Genomic DNA, 17477 nt, shown 5'->3' with positions numbered 1-17477 from the left:
ACCCAGTTGCCCACAGCACTCATCAATGACCCTCTTATTGGCTCACCTTCCTTCCTTGTCTTACTTCTTCAACACTCACCATGCTTCCTGGATTACTTACCAAGTAAAGTATTTGCACTCTGTCCTTGTCTCATAGTCTATTTTTGGATGAACTCAAACTAGGACATCACCTTAGCCTCAAGAGTCTTACATAATGTGTGCAAAACCCTTAACTTAAGCCCAAATATATGAACCCTGTTTTCCCCTTGAGCTTCCCTCCTGCTATCCTTTCTCTTGCTCACCAGCATCAACTACACCAGCCATGACTCAGAAGCTACTCTGTTCCCCATTCCTTCCTCAACATAGGCATTTTCACCTGTTGCCTGAATGTTCCTGTCATGGTCATCCTTTAGGTCCCCACTTGAATGTCACTTCCTCATAGACTCTTCTTCTCGCCCTCCAGACTATGAATGACTTTCCATGATCCTCCTGTGCTTTCCTTCATGGTACGTACTCCAAATAACATGAGTCAATTATGAGGCTGATTCTCTGTTTATATGTGGGTCTTGCAAAGGACCCGAACACACTAGTATCACATGGCATGAGTATAAAGTAAGGTTTATTGGAAAAGCACAGGCAAAAGTGTCATCATGGTGCATGTGTTCTTGTGCTCTGTCCTCTGGCTGACTAGCTGAGATGCAAGCTGGGCTAGGCACATCTGGACGTATTGTGGGAAGTGTTCCAGGAGAGGGACCTTGCTGTGTACCATTGTACAAATTTATAAGAAAACTAGAAGAGGCAGGGACATCTAGTCAATATGTGATAGTAGAAGCTTCCTGGACAGAGAGTTGATGGCCTTATTAGATCAGCACTTAGCCAGGAGATGTATCATCCCAATTTTTTTTTTTTTTTGGTGAGATGGAGTCTCACTCCGTTGCCCAGGCTGGAGTACAGTGGCACGGATCTTGGCTCACTGCAACCTCTGTCTCCCGGTTTCAAGTGATTCTCTTGTCTCAGCCTCCCGAGTAGCTGGGACTGCAGGTGTGCACCGCCACGCCTGGCTAACTTTTTGTATTTTTAGTAGAGATGGGGTTTCACCATATTGGCCAGGCCAGTCTCAAACTCCTGACTCATGATCTGCCTGCCTCAGCCTCTCAAAGTGCTGGGATTACAGGTGTGAGCCACCATACCTGGCCCATCCCAATTTTTAATGGAAAATTCCATTAGTTAAAAAAATTTGAGTTTGTACTTTGAGCATATGTATATTTATTTATAAGTTTATACAAGCACCACTGTCAAGCTAAATGTCAAATTGCAGAGAAGCTGAATTTCTTCTTGAAGATAATAATAAAAAATAAATAAAAATAAATAGAAGCTGAACAATATCTTTCCATATGGTAATAGATCGCATACTACACTTTGAAGATTATTGCCCTCTAGCAGTGCTTTCATGAGCAGACAAATCACCTGGGGAGCTTGTGGTTTGTGAACTGGACTTTCAGTAGTCAGGCTTTAAAGCATCTTGCTTTCCAAATATTTATAAGCCACTGACATTTATATACTCAGGTTAGACAGGGTGAGATGGTCTTTTCTGTTATTTTGGAATAATTGTCTTCTGTCTCATGCCCTGATCTTACCAGGCAGAATCAGTGCCATGTATGCAAACTTCACTGTATTGCCCACTGGAAAATATACAAAGTGAAGAGCAACTGGGCAGGGTAAAAGTTTGTTGACTCTTTATTTCTCCTGGACTTTGAAATCTAATTATCTATTTTTATTCCTCTGAAGAGATTGCAAAAACACATGGAACCCCACAAACAGGCTCTACACTGGGTGCTTTTCCTGCGCCATTTCATTTCATATCTTGCTATAACAGCAGAAACCAGCCTCAATATAAAGAGATGCTGTGTGTATGTGTGTGTGTGTGTGTGTGTGTGTGTAAGGCTTGGCCTTCCCTTCTGACCTTCTATTTGACCTGCTGTGAGGGATGAAGCAAACCACTCAAGCTCCCTGTGCTCTGGGATGCGGGGAGGATTTCCCAGTCAGTGACAGAGTCTGAGTGATTTGTAGGCATTTGTGTGCTCATTGTCTTGCCCTCTAGGCATCTGCAGTGTTGTATCAGGAGGGCAAGAGGGTTCCAAATAGATTTAATATTCCTTGTATGAGCTTCGACTATCTGCCCGCCAGCTCACAGTGTGAGCATAATGTATGTTTCCAGAATCAAACACAAAGAGCTTATTTTTTTCCCTTTCTTTTCATTTTTTTTCAAAGCCTTTTAATTTAGATCAATTTGTGTTTTCTTTGTCTTTTGGAATAGGTTACTAGGGTCACCCTTTCTGCAATTATATTTACTCTCATTTTGTTTTCCGATGCCCCTGGCATATTTAAATTAATGGTTTCCCCTTTCCTGATCTCCATCTAGCCCCCACAGAGTGTATCCCTTAAATAAACATCTATAAAATCTTGTGATGGAGCCTATGAGGTGATTGGAATTAAATGACAGGTTTTTCCCAGTGGGTGCAGATTAGACCATGGATACCTGAAAATTATTCCCAGGCTAAATCTGAGTGCTGTTTTCCTGAGGGATGAAACTTTGGCTTTTCTTCCTCCTTCGAGAGAAATGTTGTGACTGTTGATGGGCCTATTCTAGTAGCTGTAGCTCATTGTACGACCAGAGTTATTTGGGTATTGGGTCTTTGAACTAAAATCCCTTTCTCATTTTTTAAAAGGTAATTGACATGAGGGATCTTGAGCTCTTAAAGAGAGGAATATAAGCTGAGTCAGTCAAATGGAGTTTTTATCTTAAAATCTCACTTAGGTTAGAAAAATTTGGTAGCAGAATTTGGAAAACTCTTTAATTTACATGAAAGTTGGGTGGGGATACCACTGCTATTCTCCTAGCATTATTTAGCAAGCAGGTGTGGGCAGGGGTGACAACAGTGAAGTAAACTTGGAATACTTTCTTGTGAAGGCTTAAGGGCATAGGGATCAAAATTCTTCAGGTCTACTTATTTTTATTCTGTCAGCAAAATTGGCATTGTTTTGCATTAGACAGTGCATAATTAAAACTGCTTCCTCTTTAAACTCATTCCATATTTCCCTCTCACTCTGTGGTGAGGCTGAGAGAGCCCGATCCCTTGCTGCTCTTCTAGTCTAAGGATGATGGGATGCCAGGTGAGGATGTGGGTATGGAGGACTGCCTGGATGCCTCTTCAGGCTCCATGTCTTCCTAGCTCTGTGACCCTGGGAAGGTAATCAGCATGTCATGCTGTATTTTCCTCAGTTGTAAAGTAGGGATTATGAAGGTATCACCCAAAGGAGTTGATGACATGATCAAATGTAATAATTGCATAATAATATATGTAGAGGGCTTAGCACAGTGCCTCCCATGTAGTAGCATGCTGGCTATTGTTACTGTTATTATAATGCTACAGAAATGAAGCATGGGGAAAAATGGACCTGTCGATTCCAGATCATGACTTGTTCTGTTTGGCTCTGGAAGATGACTGAACAATCTCTGCCCATGGAGAACTGAGAGGTGCTGAAGAACGAGAAAACAGAAATAGTATAAAAGAAAAAGCTTTGGTTGAAATATGTGGCTGCTATAGAACTCCTGGAGGTATGTGGTTGGGTGGGAACTGTCTCTGCTTTTCAGGCTGGTGCAGGATTATCCTTGCTCACTCCCCAACACCCTCAGGTGTTTAGATTTGGTCTGACTCCAGTCATTTCTGACCTATATTTGTTGTGAGACTGATAGAGCCCTCTATCAATGATGACAAAGGGGCGACCTTGTCTAGAACTCTTTAATCTCACCGAGTATCAAACACAGAGCAGATCTGGACCTCTGCAGATAGGGAGAACTGAGACTGAGCCAAAGTTTAGGGGATGGGGCGGATCTGATCTGGCCAGAGCCAAGAGCCTGTGCATTTACTTGTCCCAGTTTCCTCTCATGTGGACTGTTAGGATGGTGGGCCAGTCCAAGAAGGGGTGGAAGCAATGAAATGCAAATAAAATTGGTATTTGCCTCACGTCCCTTCTGGGTGATTTTTTTGATCTTTAGGTTTCCCATAGAGGACCCAGGCTAGCTCACTGTTCAGCACTATACCTGCTGCGGCTCTGCTTTACAGCAGCTGGCTCCCTCTGTCTGCTCCACTGCCTGTGACCTTTATGCTCTTTGATCTCTGCAGCCACCATTGCTCACTCAGAAGTGCAGAGTCCTGGCTCTGATGCTTCCTTACCTGCTATCTAGCTACTCACTGCTGCCTGTTGGTGCATTTGGCTCCAAGGGCTCCAGATTGATGCTTTACTTCCTGCCCAAGTGAACATTGGCTCTCCACTCTTGAGCTGTGGTTCCTAAGGGGGTGGCATAGCCTTGATGCCACTGTGGGTTTTGTTGTTGTCACATAGTACCAGTCTCCTCATTGTCATTAGTGTTGGCCCAGGCACTCTCACCATCACGGTGGTGAACCAGGCCCTTTGCTACAGCACAGTGACTCTTACATCAAGTCCCAAACTGACGAGAGGGGTGCCTTATTCTCTTAGTCTATTATCACATCAGTAATATTGTAAGTTTTCAGTGTTCTCCAGTTTCTTTGGGCTCATTTTCTCCAGGCTGTGCCTCTCCTGTGAGTCATAATACAAGTTTCCTCCAGGGCTGGATTAGGAGGGAACTGGCATCACACTGAATGACTTAACTCCTTAAACAGCCTAACCTCCTTTGGTGCTGACCATTAGCTGATTAGACTGACCTGCATCTTGGATCTTTTCCATATTAGAGAATGTCTCCTTCCCATCCAGGACAGCCAGAGCAGGGGTGGAAAGGTTAGGTCTATCTGTTTGCTCATTAAAGAAGCTCTGGTCATCAGTTTCAAGACATACTGCAAAGATTCTCCCAGGGAGTCCCATTAGAGTGTTTCAAATAAGGAAACTTAGGTGGCTCACTGTGCCAGGACCTCAAATTGTTATATAAAAGGAGTAAGCTTGGCTGTGATGTGGGAGTGGTACCCTGAATCCATGATGCTGAGTTCCTTTCCCTTCCTTCATTGGTCTTTCCCTTCCTTCTTTTCTCTTTTTTTTTCAACTTGTTCAGAGAAAAGTTCATTTTTCAGTCAAAGTCTCAGTCCAGCATTGTGCTGGGGCAATGACTCAATGGAAAGAGCATGTGCTATCTATCAGGAGATTTAGAATCTGGCCCCAGCTCTACCAATATAGTAGCTGTGTAAACTTGGTCAAAAAACTTAACTTCTCTGTGCCTCTGATTCTTCAACTGTAAACTGGGATATGAGACAGAGAGAGAGAGAGAGAGAGAGAGAGAGAGAGAGAGAGAGAGAATGAATGAACGTGTATGTAGTGGGCATTGGATGAAATGATCTTAAAAACACTCTTTTTAATGGATATTGGCTTCTAGCAACTAGTGCTAGAAAAGGCCTGGTATACATAGGCTTTGCCACCCACATTCTTAGGCAGAATGGGGGCCCAGACAGACACCACATGCTTGCTTACTGTACCAAGAAAGAAATGAAGCAAACATTAAATTTAAATCAATAGCATTACTTGAACACAGAAGACAAAACTGTTTTCCCCCAAATTGTTTTGATTGCTGTCAGTAGCTGCTATTTGGTATGAAATCCATTCAGATCATCAAAAACCAGAGCAACATACAGTGCATGAAAAGCTGTTGTAATTGGCACCATTGTAACTCTATACGGTGTGTGATCTTAGCTGGGAGGAGGGAGAGTTGTAGGATAACTTGTAATCTAATTTTCTTTGTTGTAAAATAGAATGTTACCATTGTATTTCTGTGGAATAATAATTATAACATCTCACACAAATAGAGTGCCTTTCTCAGGAGGTGCTTAAAGAGCTCAACATACATTCATTCAACCTTGTAAACATAGTAAAACCTGGCTTGCTTGCATTTCTCTCAACTGAAAATTCCTATTAACCAGCATCTTTCCTCATCCATCCTACTGGGATAAATGATTTTTATACTGGTGAACCTGACACCCTGAGAGACACTGAGGTGCCTTCTGAATCATCAAATAATTATGAAACCTTTGGTAGATCTTCAATGTTAACTGCAATTTATGACAGCCTAATTTTTTGGAAAGTGGTAATTCATATGCTGCAGAGATGATAATTAGTCAGAATAGTTGGTTAATCAGACTGCTCTATTTCCTGACCATACTGAAGTACTGAGTTTACAATAACTAACATGGGATCTCCCTCTAAGACCCACAAAGGAAGCTGGGTAAATGAAAGCAGTGTTCTTTATTACTTGGCAGGCATAAATTACCCAGAATTAATCATTCTGGGCAAATGACAATTTCCAAAGGTTGATTCTTCAACTTCTACATTCTCTTGTAAACTAAATGAGACGAGAAAATAAGTATGTTTTAAACATAGATTTCACTTGCCTCTTAAGACTTTCCCATTTCTAGTTATTAAGGCTATTGTTGATAACTATTGGCTCTTAGCAGCAATGGTGAGTGTCTTTAAAATCAAATTTTGGATGATGTTTTGTAGAACCTTTTCACAAGCACCAGAGATTTCTTCAAGAGAGTGTCAGTGCAGTAGATTTAGTTGTGTTAATTGGTCCGTCCTAAATGTTTTATTAAAGTGATAAGATCTTAAATCAATTAAGATTAACATGATGACTAAAAAAAGTCTAAGTTCTTAATTATGGAATTGTAAAAAAAGTATTTAAATTGGTATTACACTCAAGTTCACTGCAGAGAATCTAGAAAATTAAGGAATATATAAAGAAGAAAATAAAAATAATCCATAATTTCATCACTCACAGAGAACTATTATTGCCTTTTGGTGTATTTCCTTCCATTTTGGCCCTAATGTATACATACCATGTAAGTATTTTATAAATTTAGAATATGCTACATATACTGTATGCTGCCCCCTACTAACATTACCTACAGGCATTTTCTAGGTCATTAATTATTCTTTTAAAACGTACTAGGTTTTGATTATATGTACCACGGTATATTAAGTCACTCTCCTGTTGTTTTTATGGTTTACAAATTTTAGCTTTATCATGCTGTAACAAGTATCCCTGTTCATTTGTTTGTCCATCTGTTTGTCCATGTATTTAATCAATTTTTATTGAGTATCATGTGCCAGGCTTTGGGCCATGAGCTGAGCATATATCATTAATCATCACCCTAGTCAGAGTTAACGTATTACTATTATGTAGTATGGACCAGGTCCTCTATTAGTATTCATATAATAATTATATGAATCATTCTAATAAGTGAGTATAATAGTATTACCTAAGTAAGTTCTTATGAGGTATTATTATCCTTGTTTTCCAGATGAGGAAATGGAAGCTTAGAGAATTGAAGTGACTTGCCCAAGATCACTCAACTGGCAATTGGCAGAGCCAGAATTCAAGCCCAGGCAGCCTGAGTTCAGTCCTAGTCTTTGAACCATGGTGGTTACTGTGTCAGTAGAAAAGACACTCACTTGCCCTTACAGACATGAAACAATTTTAAATGCAAAAATCTTTGAGTGATTCTCTGATTATTTTCTTAGGATAAATTCTACAAATGGAAATACTGGGTAAAAAAGTATGAACAACGCTTCTAGTAAATGATACTGCAGTCACAGTCCTAAGTGGGGAAAGACCATAGATGATAAGATTATTTTTTGGTTTGCTTTCTTTTCTTTTCTTTTTTGTCCTGGGTCTCTGTCCTTGCTCTACCAATGACAGGAAGAAATAGACATGGTAGTGATTCAGGCCTGGGCATGCCCTGGAGAAAGTCTGGGCAATGCTCTTGCTGTTCAGTGGGTTGCTGCCTTTCAGACATGTTTATTTCCTCTACAAGATGCAAGACATCACAGAGGAGAGGGCATGGGGAGAAAGAAGCCATCAAAGGAATGAGTCTAGATTGCAAGTAATGTATAGCCTCTTAAGATGACTGTCACCACAAGAAAATGCATCTGCTCAGTAAAAATCACCAGGTTCAGTTAAATATGTATATTTCATATATACATATTTAGTAGCTGCTCCTTGCAGAGCAGGGCTAACTCTTAGGCAGCGTGCCCAGAGTCAGCCTAAAGACTTAAAAAAATTCAATTAGTATTTAGTACAGTCTCCCTTGTGCCTAAACCATAGATTATTCATATACGGCAAGTGACTACCTGTAAATATTCCCCATGCTCCTCATTATTGCACACCCCTTCTCAAGTCCCTCTTTCTCAAATGAACATCATCCGTCCTTTGCCCTATCTCCTAGTGCTCAGCACAGACTTGATTGATGGCTGTTCTAGGTTTGATTCCTGGCTCTGCCATTAACCCTCTGTGTGGTCTTGGATTGATTCTCAGTTTCTCCCCTTTAAAATAATAGAGTTGTAGTGTCAATCAAATGAAATGCCATGTGTAGACAAAATAGCTAATCTTTATTGAGTTCTTATTATCGGTACCACAAAATAAAGTACCGTTCTAAATGTTTTAAATACACACCTTTACTTATTCCTCAAAATAATCATGCGGTAAGCAGGAGTCTACATAGCTCTAATTATCTTCACCCTGGAATTACTTCTGTGATTATAGTACATGGCAAAAGCAGCTTTGAAGATGTAACTAAGGTGACTAATCAGCTGACCTTAGAATAGAAAGATTATCCAGGTGGGCCCAATGTAATCATGAGACCTTTAAATGGTAAACATTTTCTCTGGCTGTTGGCAAAAGAGGAAGTCAGATTTGAAGCATGAGAAGGATTCAATGCAGTTTCTCCTTGAAGATGAAGGAGGCCGCATAAGGAGTCCAGGAAGCCTCTAGAAGCAGAGAGTGGCTTCTGGCTGACAGTCAGCAAGAAAACAAGGACCTCAGACTTACAGCTGCAAGGAGCTAGATTCTCCCAACAACCTGAAAGAGTTTGGAAGTGGCTTCTTCCCAGAAACTCTAGGTAAGAGGCCAGCCTGTTTGGTTTTAGCCTTGTGAGACTCCAGGCACAGAACCCCCATGAACCCACCAGACTTCTAATCTACAGAACTATGAGATAATAAATGGGCATTGTTCTAAGCTGCTAAATTGTGGTAATTTGTTATGATAGCAATATAAAACTAATATATACCATATGTGGTAGGTACCTTTATTATTAAACCCATTTTGCAGATGAGAAAACTGAAGTACAGAGAAGCAAAGTCACTTTTCTAAGTTTTACATTACGTCTTAGGCAATTTTGTGCTGCTATAACAGAATACCACAGATTAAGTAATTTATAAAAACAGACATTTATTTCTTACATTTCTAGAGGCTGGGAAGTACAAGATCAAGGCTGGCATCTAATGAAGACTGCTGTCTGCTTCCAAGATGGTACCTTGAATGCTATATCCTCTGGAGGGGAAAAATGCTGCTGCATCCTTACATGGCAGAAGACAGGACAAGAGGGGAGAACTCCCTTCATCAAGCCATTTTATAAGGACACCAATCTCATTCATGAGGGTGGAGCCCCCATAAATCACTTCCCAAAGGCCACACCTCCAATACTGTTGCATTGGGGATTACATTTCAACATGAAATTTGGAGGGGATGAAAATGTTCAATTCATAGCAGTATCAGAAACGGGATTTAAATGGAGGTAGTCTGCCCCCAGAGCCCGTGTTCACCCTAGTGACATGGTGACTGAGACATTCATAGGTACTCGTTACATATTAGTTCTCTTTCTTTTTTAGTATAGCCCGGGGGTACCTTGCTGCCACATTTCTTGATTTCGCTGCTGGGGGTTAGCTGGTGGTGTGGCAGGGTTCTGGAAAACACAGAATAAAAATAACATACTTGGAGCATTAGTTTTAGTCATGGGGGTAGGTCTTTTTGTTTTATAACGAACCTGAATATTTTGTAGGTTAGAATGCAGAAGTTAAAACCAGATAGAAAAAGTTTGAGAAGCACTGAGATGATGTATTCAAATGAATTTAGTTTAACATCTTTCCTTCCTCTTTTATCCCTTAAATTCACAGTGAATTTGTTGCACCAGCTAGAGTTCTGGAATGGCAATTAAGGAAATTGGGACCCAGCTATTCATCACCATCTATCTTCTATTCATCCCGTCCAACGAGTATTTATAGGGTGTCTACTCCATGTCCTGGGTGTCACTGATACAGTATGACTTGAAGTAATGAAAACTTTTCCAGTTCTGTTTCCTTGCATATCAGATCAAGTGATTTGACACAACTTTCTCTAGGGTCGTGTCTGTCACCAATCTAGTGTTTTCCCAGTCCTTGAAAGTTTATGTCAGCATTTTTTTTACATAGTAGGGCCATGTTTCTCAAAGTAGAGCCTGGATACCATCTACATCGGAATCTCCTGAGATGGTCCAGGATCAGAATCAGAATCACTGATTCAGAAACATGGGTTGGGGGCCCAGGACCCCTCATTTTAAACAAGCTCTATAGGTCAGGTCATTCTTATGCACGTTAAAGCTTGAGATGTACAACTATGGGGGTGCAGAATAAATATACAATATAGGCCTGGTCCTAAAAGTCTTTTTTAATGAAAAGACATTAGCTGGGTGTGGTGGTGGGTGCCTGTAATCCCACCTACTCGGTAGGCTGAGGCAGGAGAATCACTTGAACCCGGGAGGCGGAGATTGCAGTGAGCCGAGATCGCACCACTGCACTCCAGCCCGGGCAACAGTATGAGACTCCGTCTCAAAAAAAAAAAAAAAAAAAAAAAAAGGAAGAAGAAGAAAAAACAGGGTCATCAGGGCCATACCTGTTTCAGTCTCCATGCCGGTCCTTGGCTCTCCGGCCGGAGCCAAGGACAGGGAGGGAGCTGTGATCATGGAGCGTATCCGGCCCAGGCCCTAGTGCCTACAGTCACCTTTCCTCTTTTGGGGCTTACCTGGGTCTGCCCCTTTCACTGGTTTGGGATAATGTGAGAACAGGAGGGGGAGTTCCTCCTCCGAGGCTTAGGGAGCTTTCTCCCTTTCCCAAAGGAAGGGTGGGGTGGCGCCGGCCGGTGCAGGAGCTCCTGCGGGCCACTGGCATCTGGCAGCAGCGACTCTCCCGGGTCAGTCAGCAGAGCGAGGCGGCCGCCTTTCCACCTCCGTGAGTGCTGCCGAGGGGAAAACTGGGGAAGTGGGTCAGCCTGGCGGCTCCCATCCGCAGACCCTCCCCCGCCCCGGCCGCCCGCTCTCCCTCGGAGCTTAAGGCGTCTGCTCCCGCCCGGCGGTGTTGCAAGAGTGGCCCTGCCCAGGCGTGGGTCGGGCCGGTGTCTGCGCCACGGCGCTGCGCCCGCCGGCTGCCCTTGCTCACGCTTGGCGCCCATCCTGAGGCGCCGTTGGCCCTCCCGCCACCCCCTCGGCGGGGCCCTTCCCTTTACTATGGTAATAGTGACATTCAGAGGAAAAGGCTAGCGCGGCGACGGCGCCCCGGCTCCCGCAGAGCGGAGGCTCGGGCTGCGGACGGGGCTGCGCGCACTCGCACCGCTGGACGCCGCGGGGCGGGCGGCCGCCGAGCTCTCCCCGCCCGGCCCAGCCCCTCCGCCGCAGCCGCGGGGCAGCCCCGAGCCACGGCCCCGGCTGGCGGGCGGGCTGCGGGCAGGATCCTGGCGCTCGGGCTCTGGCAAGGGGAAAGGACAGAAACGGCGCATCGGGAGGGACCCTGCCTCACCGCTTGTATATGGCAAAGTTTCTCGCCGAGCTCCTGGGCTGCACGTTGCCGAGCAAGGGCGCCTCTCCCATGTTTGAGGTAGGTGGAGGGTGTGTCCCCTCAGGGACCCCTGGCGGGCCTGGGGGTCTTCCGCAAGTTGACACGTGTGCAGGCTCACCTGCCTGGTTTCCACCTGGCCGTCGGGCGGGACGGGGCAGGGGAGGAGGGCTAGGCGGAGACCTGGACCTCTGGAGACGGGTTTCTCACTCCTGGACCTCAGTGAATCTTTTTTGGTTTTTTTTCCCCTTCCCAGTTGACAGGTGAACACGTTTTCTGTCAATCTGGCTGCGTTCTGCCAGTTGCTCTTTACCTAAAATGCCAGGGATGTCTAAAAATGAGCAGTATCCTGCAGTCCTCTTTGATGCCTACTTTGTTTTTTTCTTTTAGTCTGAAAACAACAGAAAAATCTTCCGGTCAAAAGGTTTCCACCTTCTTACCTCCTCCAACTGCTCCCCTCCCCCAATCTCCAGCACAGGGCAAACTCCATTAAAGTTAACTTGTGTCTTCTGTGAATGAGATACGCTGGGGATGAGGAGGGTTAAGAAGGGATTTGCCAAATCAGGTGAACAAATAGCAACTCCTAAGGCAAGTTCATCTAATTGCTCACACCTGCCTGCGGTGGCAATGCTGCTGCTGTGAGGCATCTCCGCACGGAGTCATTTAGGAGACGGCTGGCTGGCTGGCTGGCTGGCTTTCCTATAATGACCACTCAGTAAGGAGAGTTTCATACTGTACAACCCTTCCCCGCCCTCCTTATCTCTACAGTAAGAAAAGAGAGTGTCTTTTGTCTTTCTACCCCGCCCTCCCTCAAGAGATTGCCTAACACACCGTCCTGACCTAGAGTGCTGAGGCATTGGCCAGGTTGACCAGTGCTGCAGTCTGCGTTGCACTGCTCTCCACTATCAGTCATGGTCACTGTAGCCTGATGACTCTCCCGGCCAGCCACTCCAGGAGCTGCCCCAGGCTTCCCTGTCTGCAGTTTCTTGACTGGCCAGAGAAACACAACTTGGTCTCTTCTCTGGTGAACGCAGGAGTTTGTCCTTCAGCAAGGCACCTCTTCTGGTTCCAGAATCTTAATATGTTCTCTGGCTGTTCTCACCTTTGGCACCTGTAGCCGTTCTTACCTTCTGAGATTTTATGGTCACATACCTTAGATTTTGAAGCTCAAATTACCCAACCCATAACCTCTGCCGTGTGACAAAATGGCCTTTAAGCAGGGAGATCCCAATAATAGGTGATAAGGAGGAGCTGGGGAAACAAGAGTGGGGTGGGAGAAGCCAGGCTGAAAGGCCTGGGCAGTTGGTAGCCTGAAACCTACAAAATAATGAAGAGCCTGGAAAAGTTAAGTTTTCCAGACCTGCAGTGAAAATTAGCTGTCACCTTTGGCATGCAACATCACTGCCCATTTGCTGCTCTGTGAAGTGTTATGTAGCATTTGGGGGTCACTCTGGAGACCTGAGATGCTCCCTTAAGTTGCTTTTCTCTTTGGCTTTCTCTTCACTTGTGTTTGGATTTTTGTTCTTAAATCACCAAATGTGCCAAGTGATTTTGGTTGTGTATACTACCTCATTTATCCTCCAGCCAATAGATGCCCCATCTTGATTTTTCAGAGTGATTGGCTCCTAGTCATTCCAGAGAGGAGGCAGCCTATAAAAACTAGCCATAGACATATTTAGGCAATTACAAAAAATTAGTGGCTGTTTTGTGTTTGAAGAGTTCTCAGGAAGGGGAATTCCCTCAGTCCTTGGTCATGCTTCATGTCTTGCTCTGTGTTATTTTCCACCCATCTAGAGGTAGAAGCTGCTTGTAGCATCTGCCCACTCTGTCTTTCTACAAAGGATTGATTCAGTGTTGGCTGACTCGACCTAACACGTCCCACCTACGTATCATTCTTAATCAGTGTTCCTGGACAAACTGAGTAATCTTCCCTTTCCTACCTTTGGGGAAAAGCAGTGCCCAAAGATGAACTGAATTAGGAATGTGCTTTGAGGATGCTTGCTTCTCAGGCAATAGCCCCTTCAACACACTCTTGCTCAAAAATGAAGAGGCAGTCGTTTGGGAAGGAGGGAAGGAGAAATGTGTAAGAAAGATATTCTTAAACCTTTCTAAATATTCATTTCCAAAAGTGAAAGTGCTAGGACACTTGAGAAAAATTTAGGCAGCTTTTTATTTTCACCAAATGCTCCAATTCTAACTTTGGTTACCTTTAATTTCAGAGAGATCAGGAGAAGAGATGGATGTTTTTCTAATGAATGGCCTTTTGTTTCATTTTGGTTAGAATGTGGACAATAATGTAGTTTCTTCCCACTCAGGCCACTTTGGTTTGCACAGAGGATATTCTCCCTGAGAACTGAATCTGGGACCTCTTGTGTGTTTGCAGTTGTCTGACAAGAGGGAGTGAGTGACAGGTTATAGAGAAAACAGGGCCAAAAAAGTCACTGTTGTTGAAAAACAGCTCCAGTGTGTGCCCTGCTGCACCATTTTCATAGGCTAGGGACAGAGTGTGTACACTGGAAACACAAAGTGTCTTAATGATCATTTTGTTACCCTCTTGCCTTGTTTCTTCTTAGTAAAGTATTTAAGTTTGCACACCAACTTGTTGAGAACAATTAAATTTCTAGAAAAAAGCAAAGGATCTTAAGTTTACCCCAGGGCCATGGCAGTGTCCTGAGCAGTGGGCTGGATATTTGGAATAATGATTGTGCCACACCAAGGCAGAGCACCTAGAGAAAGAATGGGCTTGCTGTGTATTCTGATGTCTAGAAACATAGGACAGAAGCATGCAGGCAGGTGGTTTCAGACCTGGCAGTTCCCTGTGTGCTTGAATGGATGGATACATGTCTGGCCCTGGCAGCCACTCCTCCCTCATGGAGCTCTTAAATATTATGAACCTGCCCCCCACCTCCAGCCCCAATCTTTCTTTTCATGGTGACTTAGTAGCTTTTGGCATGGCAGTCAGTGATGGGGTTTGAGTTCTGGGACAGGAAGTGGTGGGAAAATAATATAGTCAGAGGCTGTTGCTTTTTCATCTTTTGTGCCTCTCTTCCCCCAATCCACAGATCTGCATTTTTAAATCCCTGTCATTCTTCATCATCTTACCTGGTGGTACACCTTGAAGAAGACAAATTCACTGGGCTGAACACGTAGAAAAGGGATGTTCAATTCTATGCCACCATTCATGGATGTGGTCTCCAGAATTGACAAACCTCATGTATACTGTATGTGTTTTCGCCTGGTTTTCTATCTCCACTTGTACCGCTGCCTAACTGTGACAATACATAATAATTATCAGTTATTGCCTACTCTGGGCCAGGCATTGTTCTGAAGTCATACTATACATGATCGCAGCTATCCTTCACATAGTCTTATGATATAGGTGTTAACAACCATGTGTTACAGATGAGAAGATTAGGGTTTAGAGAGCTTAAGTAGTTTGCTTAAGATCATTCTAGTAATGTATGCTAGAGAGAGGATGCAAACACAAGTCTGTTTTATCTCAAAGTTCACTTACCTTCTCCATATAGTTACTTGGTATTCTGGAGTTTGTTTTGTTTTGCTTTTTGTTTCACGTTTTTTTCTACCTTTTGTTTTTTTAGCTTCGTTCTTAGATATATTCTTTTTGGAAGAAGGAAAGATAATCCCCCATTCTCTCACTGCCCTCACTGTGTTACCATTGGGATGTGTATTAGTCAGTTTTCACACTGCTATAAAGAAATTAATTACCCAAGCCTGGGCAGATTCAAGTGCAATTGCCATGACCATTTACAGATAGCTTCTACTTATTGAGCATTTCTGTGTATCAGCTTGTTTTATCACCCCAATAATGCTATGAGGTAAGTGGTATTGTCATCCCTGCTTTGGAAATGAAGAAGCCAAGGCTCAGAGTGATTACATGAATTGTCCAAGGTCACTCACCTACTAAGTGAACTGTAAGGTAAATCCTGGATTCTGGTGCCACAGTGCTTTGCCAGCCAGCTGTATTGACTTACCTAGTTTTGTAGCCTCTGATTTTTCATCTCATCCCTCTATCTTTTGTAGTATTACCAAAATCATCTTTCTAAAAGCTGAACTCAACATGGTGTCCATTTACTTCCCACAAATACTTAAAAAAAATTTTTTTTAAGTCAGGCATGGTGGCTCATGCCTGCAATTCTAGTATTTTGGGAGGACAAGGCAGGAAGAGTGCTTGAGGCCAGAAGTTTGAGGCCAGCCTGGGCAACATAGTGAGACCTTGTCTCTACAAAAAAAAAAAAAAAAAAAAAAAAAAAATGCATAGTGGCATGTGCCTGTAGTCCTAGCTACTCGGGAGACCAAGGCAGGAAGATCGCTTGAGCCCAGGAGTTCCCGAGGTTGCAGTGAGCTATGATAGTGTCACTGTACTGCACTTCAGCCTGGTGATATAGTGAGACCCTGCCTCTAAAAAACCCAGTTTTTTTTGGTTTTATTTATTTATGTTTTAGAGATGGGATCCAGCTATGTTATTGAGGCTGGACTCAATCCCCTGGACTCGAGGGTTCCTCAAGCCTCAGTCTTTAGAGTAGCTGGGACTACAGGCGTGCACCACCACACCAGCTATTTACCCCAGTTCCACTAGTGGTTCACCATATATGCAGATTCAACAGGGCAAACTTCCTCCACAGTATGGTCACTGCCTGGTTAACTTGCCTAATCTTTCCTTCCTACTACTATGTTTCTAATATTCCAGCAACTTTACTCCCATTTCTTGATTATGTTCTCTTACCTCCAAGCTGTTCCTCTGCCCAGAATATTCTTCCTCTAATAGTCACCTATTGAAGTTGTACCTTCCTTCGAGGTTCAGCTCAAATCTCACTTCCAGATCCACCCATCTTGAACAATATCCAGGCTCTACCAGAGGCCCACTGAATATTATGTGTGTGTGTGTTTTTTCTGAGACCTTGGACAGCTTCCTCTTTGAACTTCTCTATGCTCCAGTTATGTCTTCAATAGGGATAACAGTGGTGCTTAATACAGGGTGGTGAGTGTTAAACGAGTTAATGCCTGTAAAGCACTTAGAATAGTGGTCAATACATGTTAATTTTTGAGACTGTTGCACGTGTCTATGTCCTCTTCAGTGTCAGGAACCATGTATTTCTTAATTCTCTTGTACTTGGCATGTATTTTGAACACAGTTTTGCATCAAATAAATGTCTGATGGATCACATTGATTTTTCTAACCCTCAACATTCATGATTTTCTTTGCCTTTACGTTATTTATTGTTTATCTGAAATCCAGATTTAACTGGGTACCTTGTATTTTTATTTGCTAAATCTGGTGACCTCGTCTTACCTTCTCCCTCTTTCCTCCAGAACCCTGCTCCTAGAGTCCAATCCCACTTACCTGTGTAATCCTTGTTCCCATCCTTCTCTCTTTATAGCTGCTACTCTACCCGAGATCTTGTCCCTAAGCCAAGGGAGCCACCAATAGGGAGTTGCAGCTGGGTCAACTGTCTGTCCCCACTGCCTCACTGGTATGGAAATGCGGGAGTGAGCAAGCTTCCTATTGCAGTGTCAGGGCTGTGACTGAGAAGTGTATAACTAGCATTCTATGTATTCATGCTTAATGTGTTCACCAATTCATTCAGGCATTCATTTATTCAACAAATCTTAAATACTGTCTTGGTGCTAGGCACCCTATGGAAGCCTTGTTAAGAGACATTCAAACTGTTTTGACTGTGACTCATGGTAAGAAATATATTTTACATTGCAATCCTGGATTGCACCTATTTACACCTATAACAGTGAAATTAAGTTTTCAGAATAATACTTTTCCTTATGACATGGGATATCCTCTGATCTTTGCAGTTTTATTC

General features: G+C 43.3%; 1 protein-coding gene across 2 annotated transcripts in view; it reads left to right on the top strand.

The window, feature by feature from the left end:
* Positions 1-11402: 11402 nt before the first annotated feature.
* The window catches only part of RASGEF1B (RasGEF domain family member 1B), a 619996-nt gene continuing 613921 nt past the window's right edge, over positions 11403-17477 (top strand). For both annotated transcript variants that reach the window (XM_063705365.1, XM_055384935.2), the window contains exon 1: positions 11403-11685. In XM_063705365.1, the coding sequence (XP_063561435.1) occupies positions 11617-11685 (69 nt within the window). In that variant the 5' untranslated portion in view covers positions 11403-11616. The remainder of the gene's footprint in view (positions 11686-17477) is intronic.

This window comes from Gorilla gorilla, chromosome 3 (genome assembly GCF_029281585.2).
Source record: "Gorilla gorilla gorilla isolate KB3781 chromosome 3, NHGRI_mGorGor1-v2.1_pri, whole genome shotgun sequence".
In the NCBI taxonomy this organism is placed as follows: Eukaryota; Metazoa; Chordata; class Mammalia; order Primates; family Hominidae; genus Gorilla; species Gorilla gorilla.
This window is presented reverse-complemented; position numbering and strand designations above follow the sequence as displayed.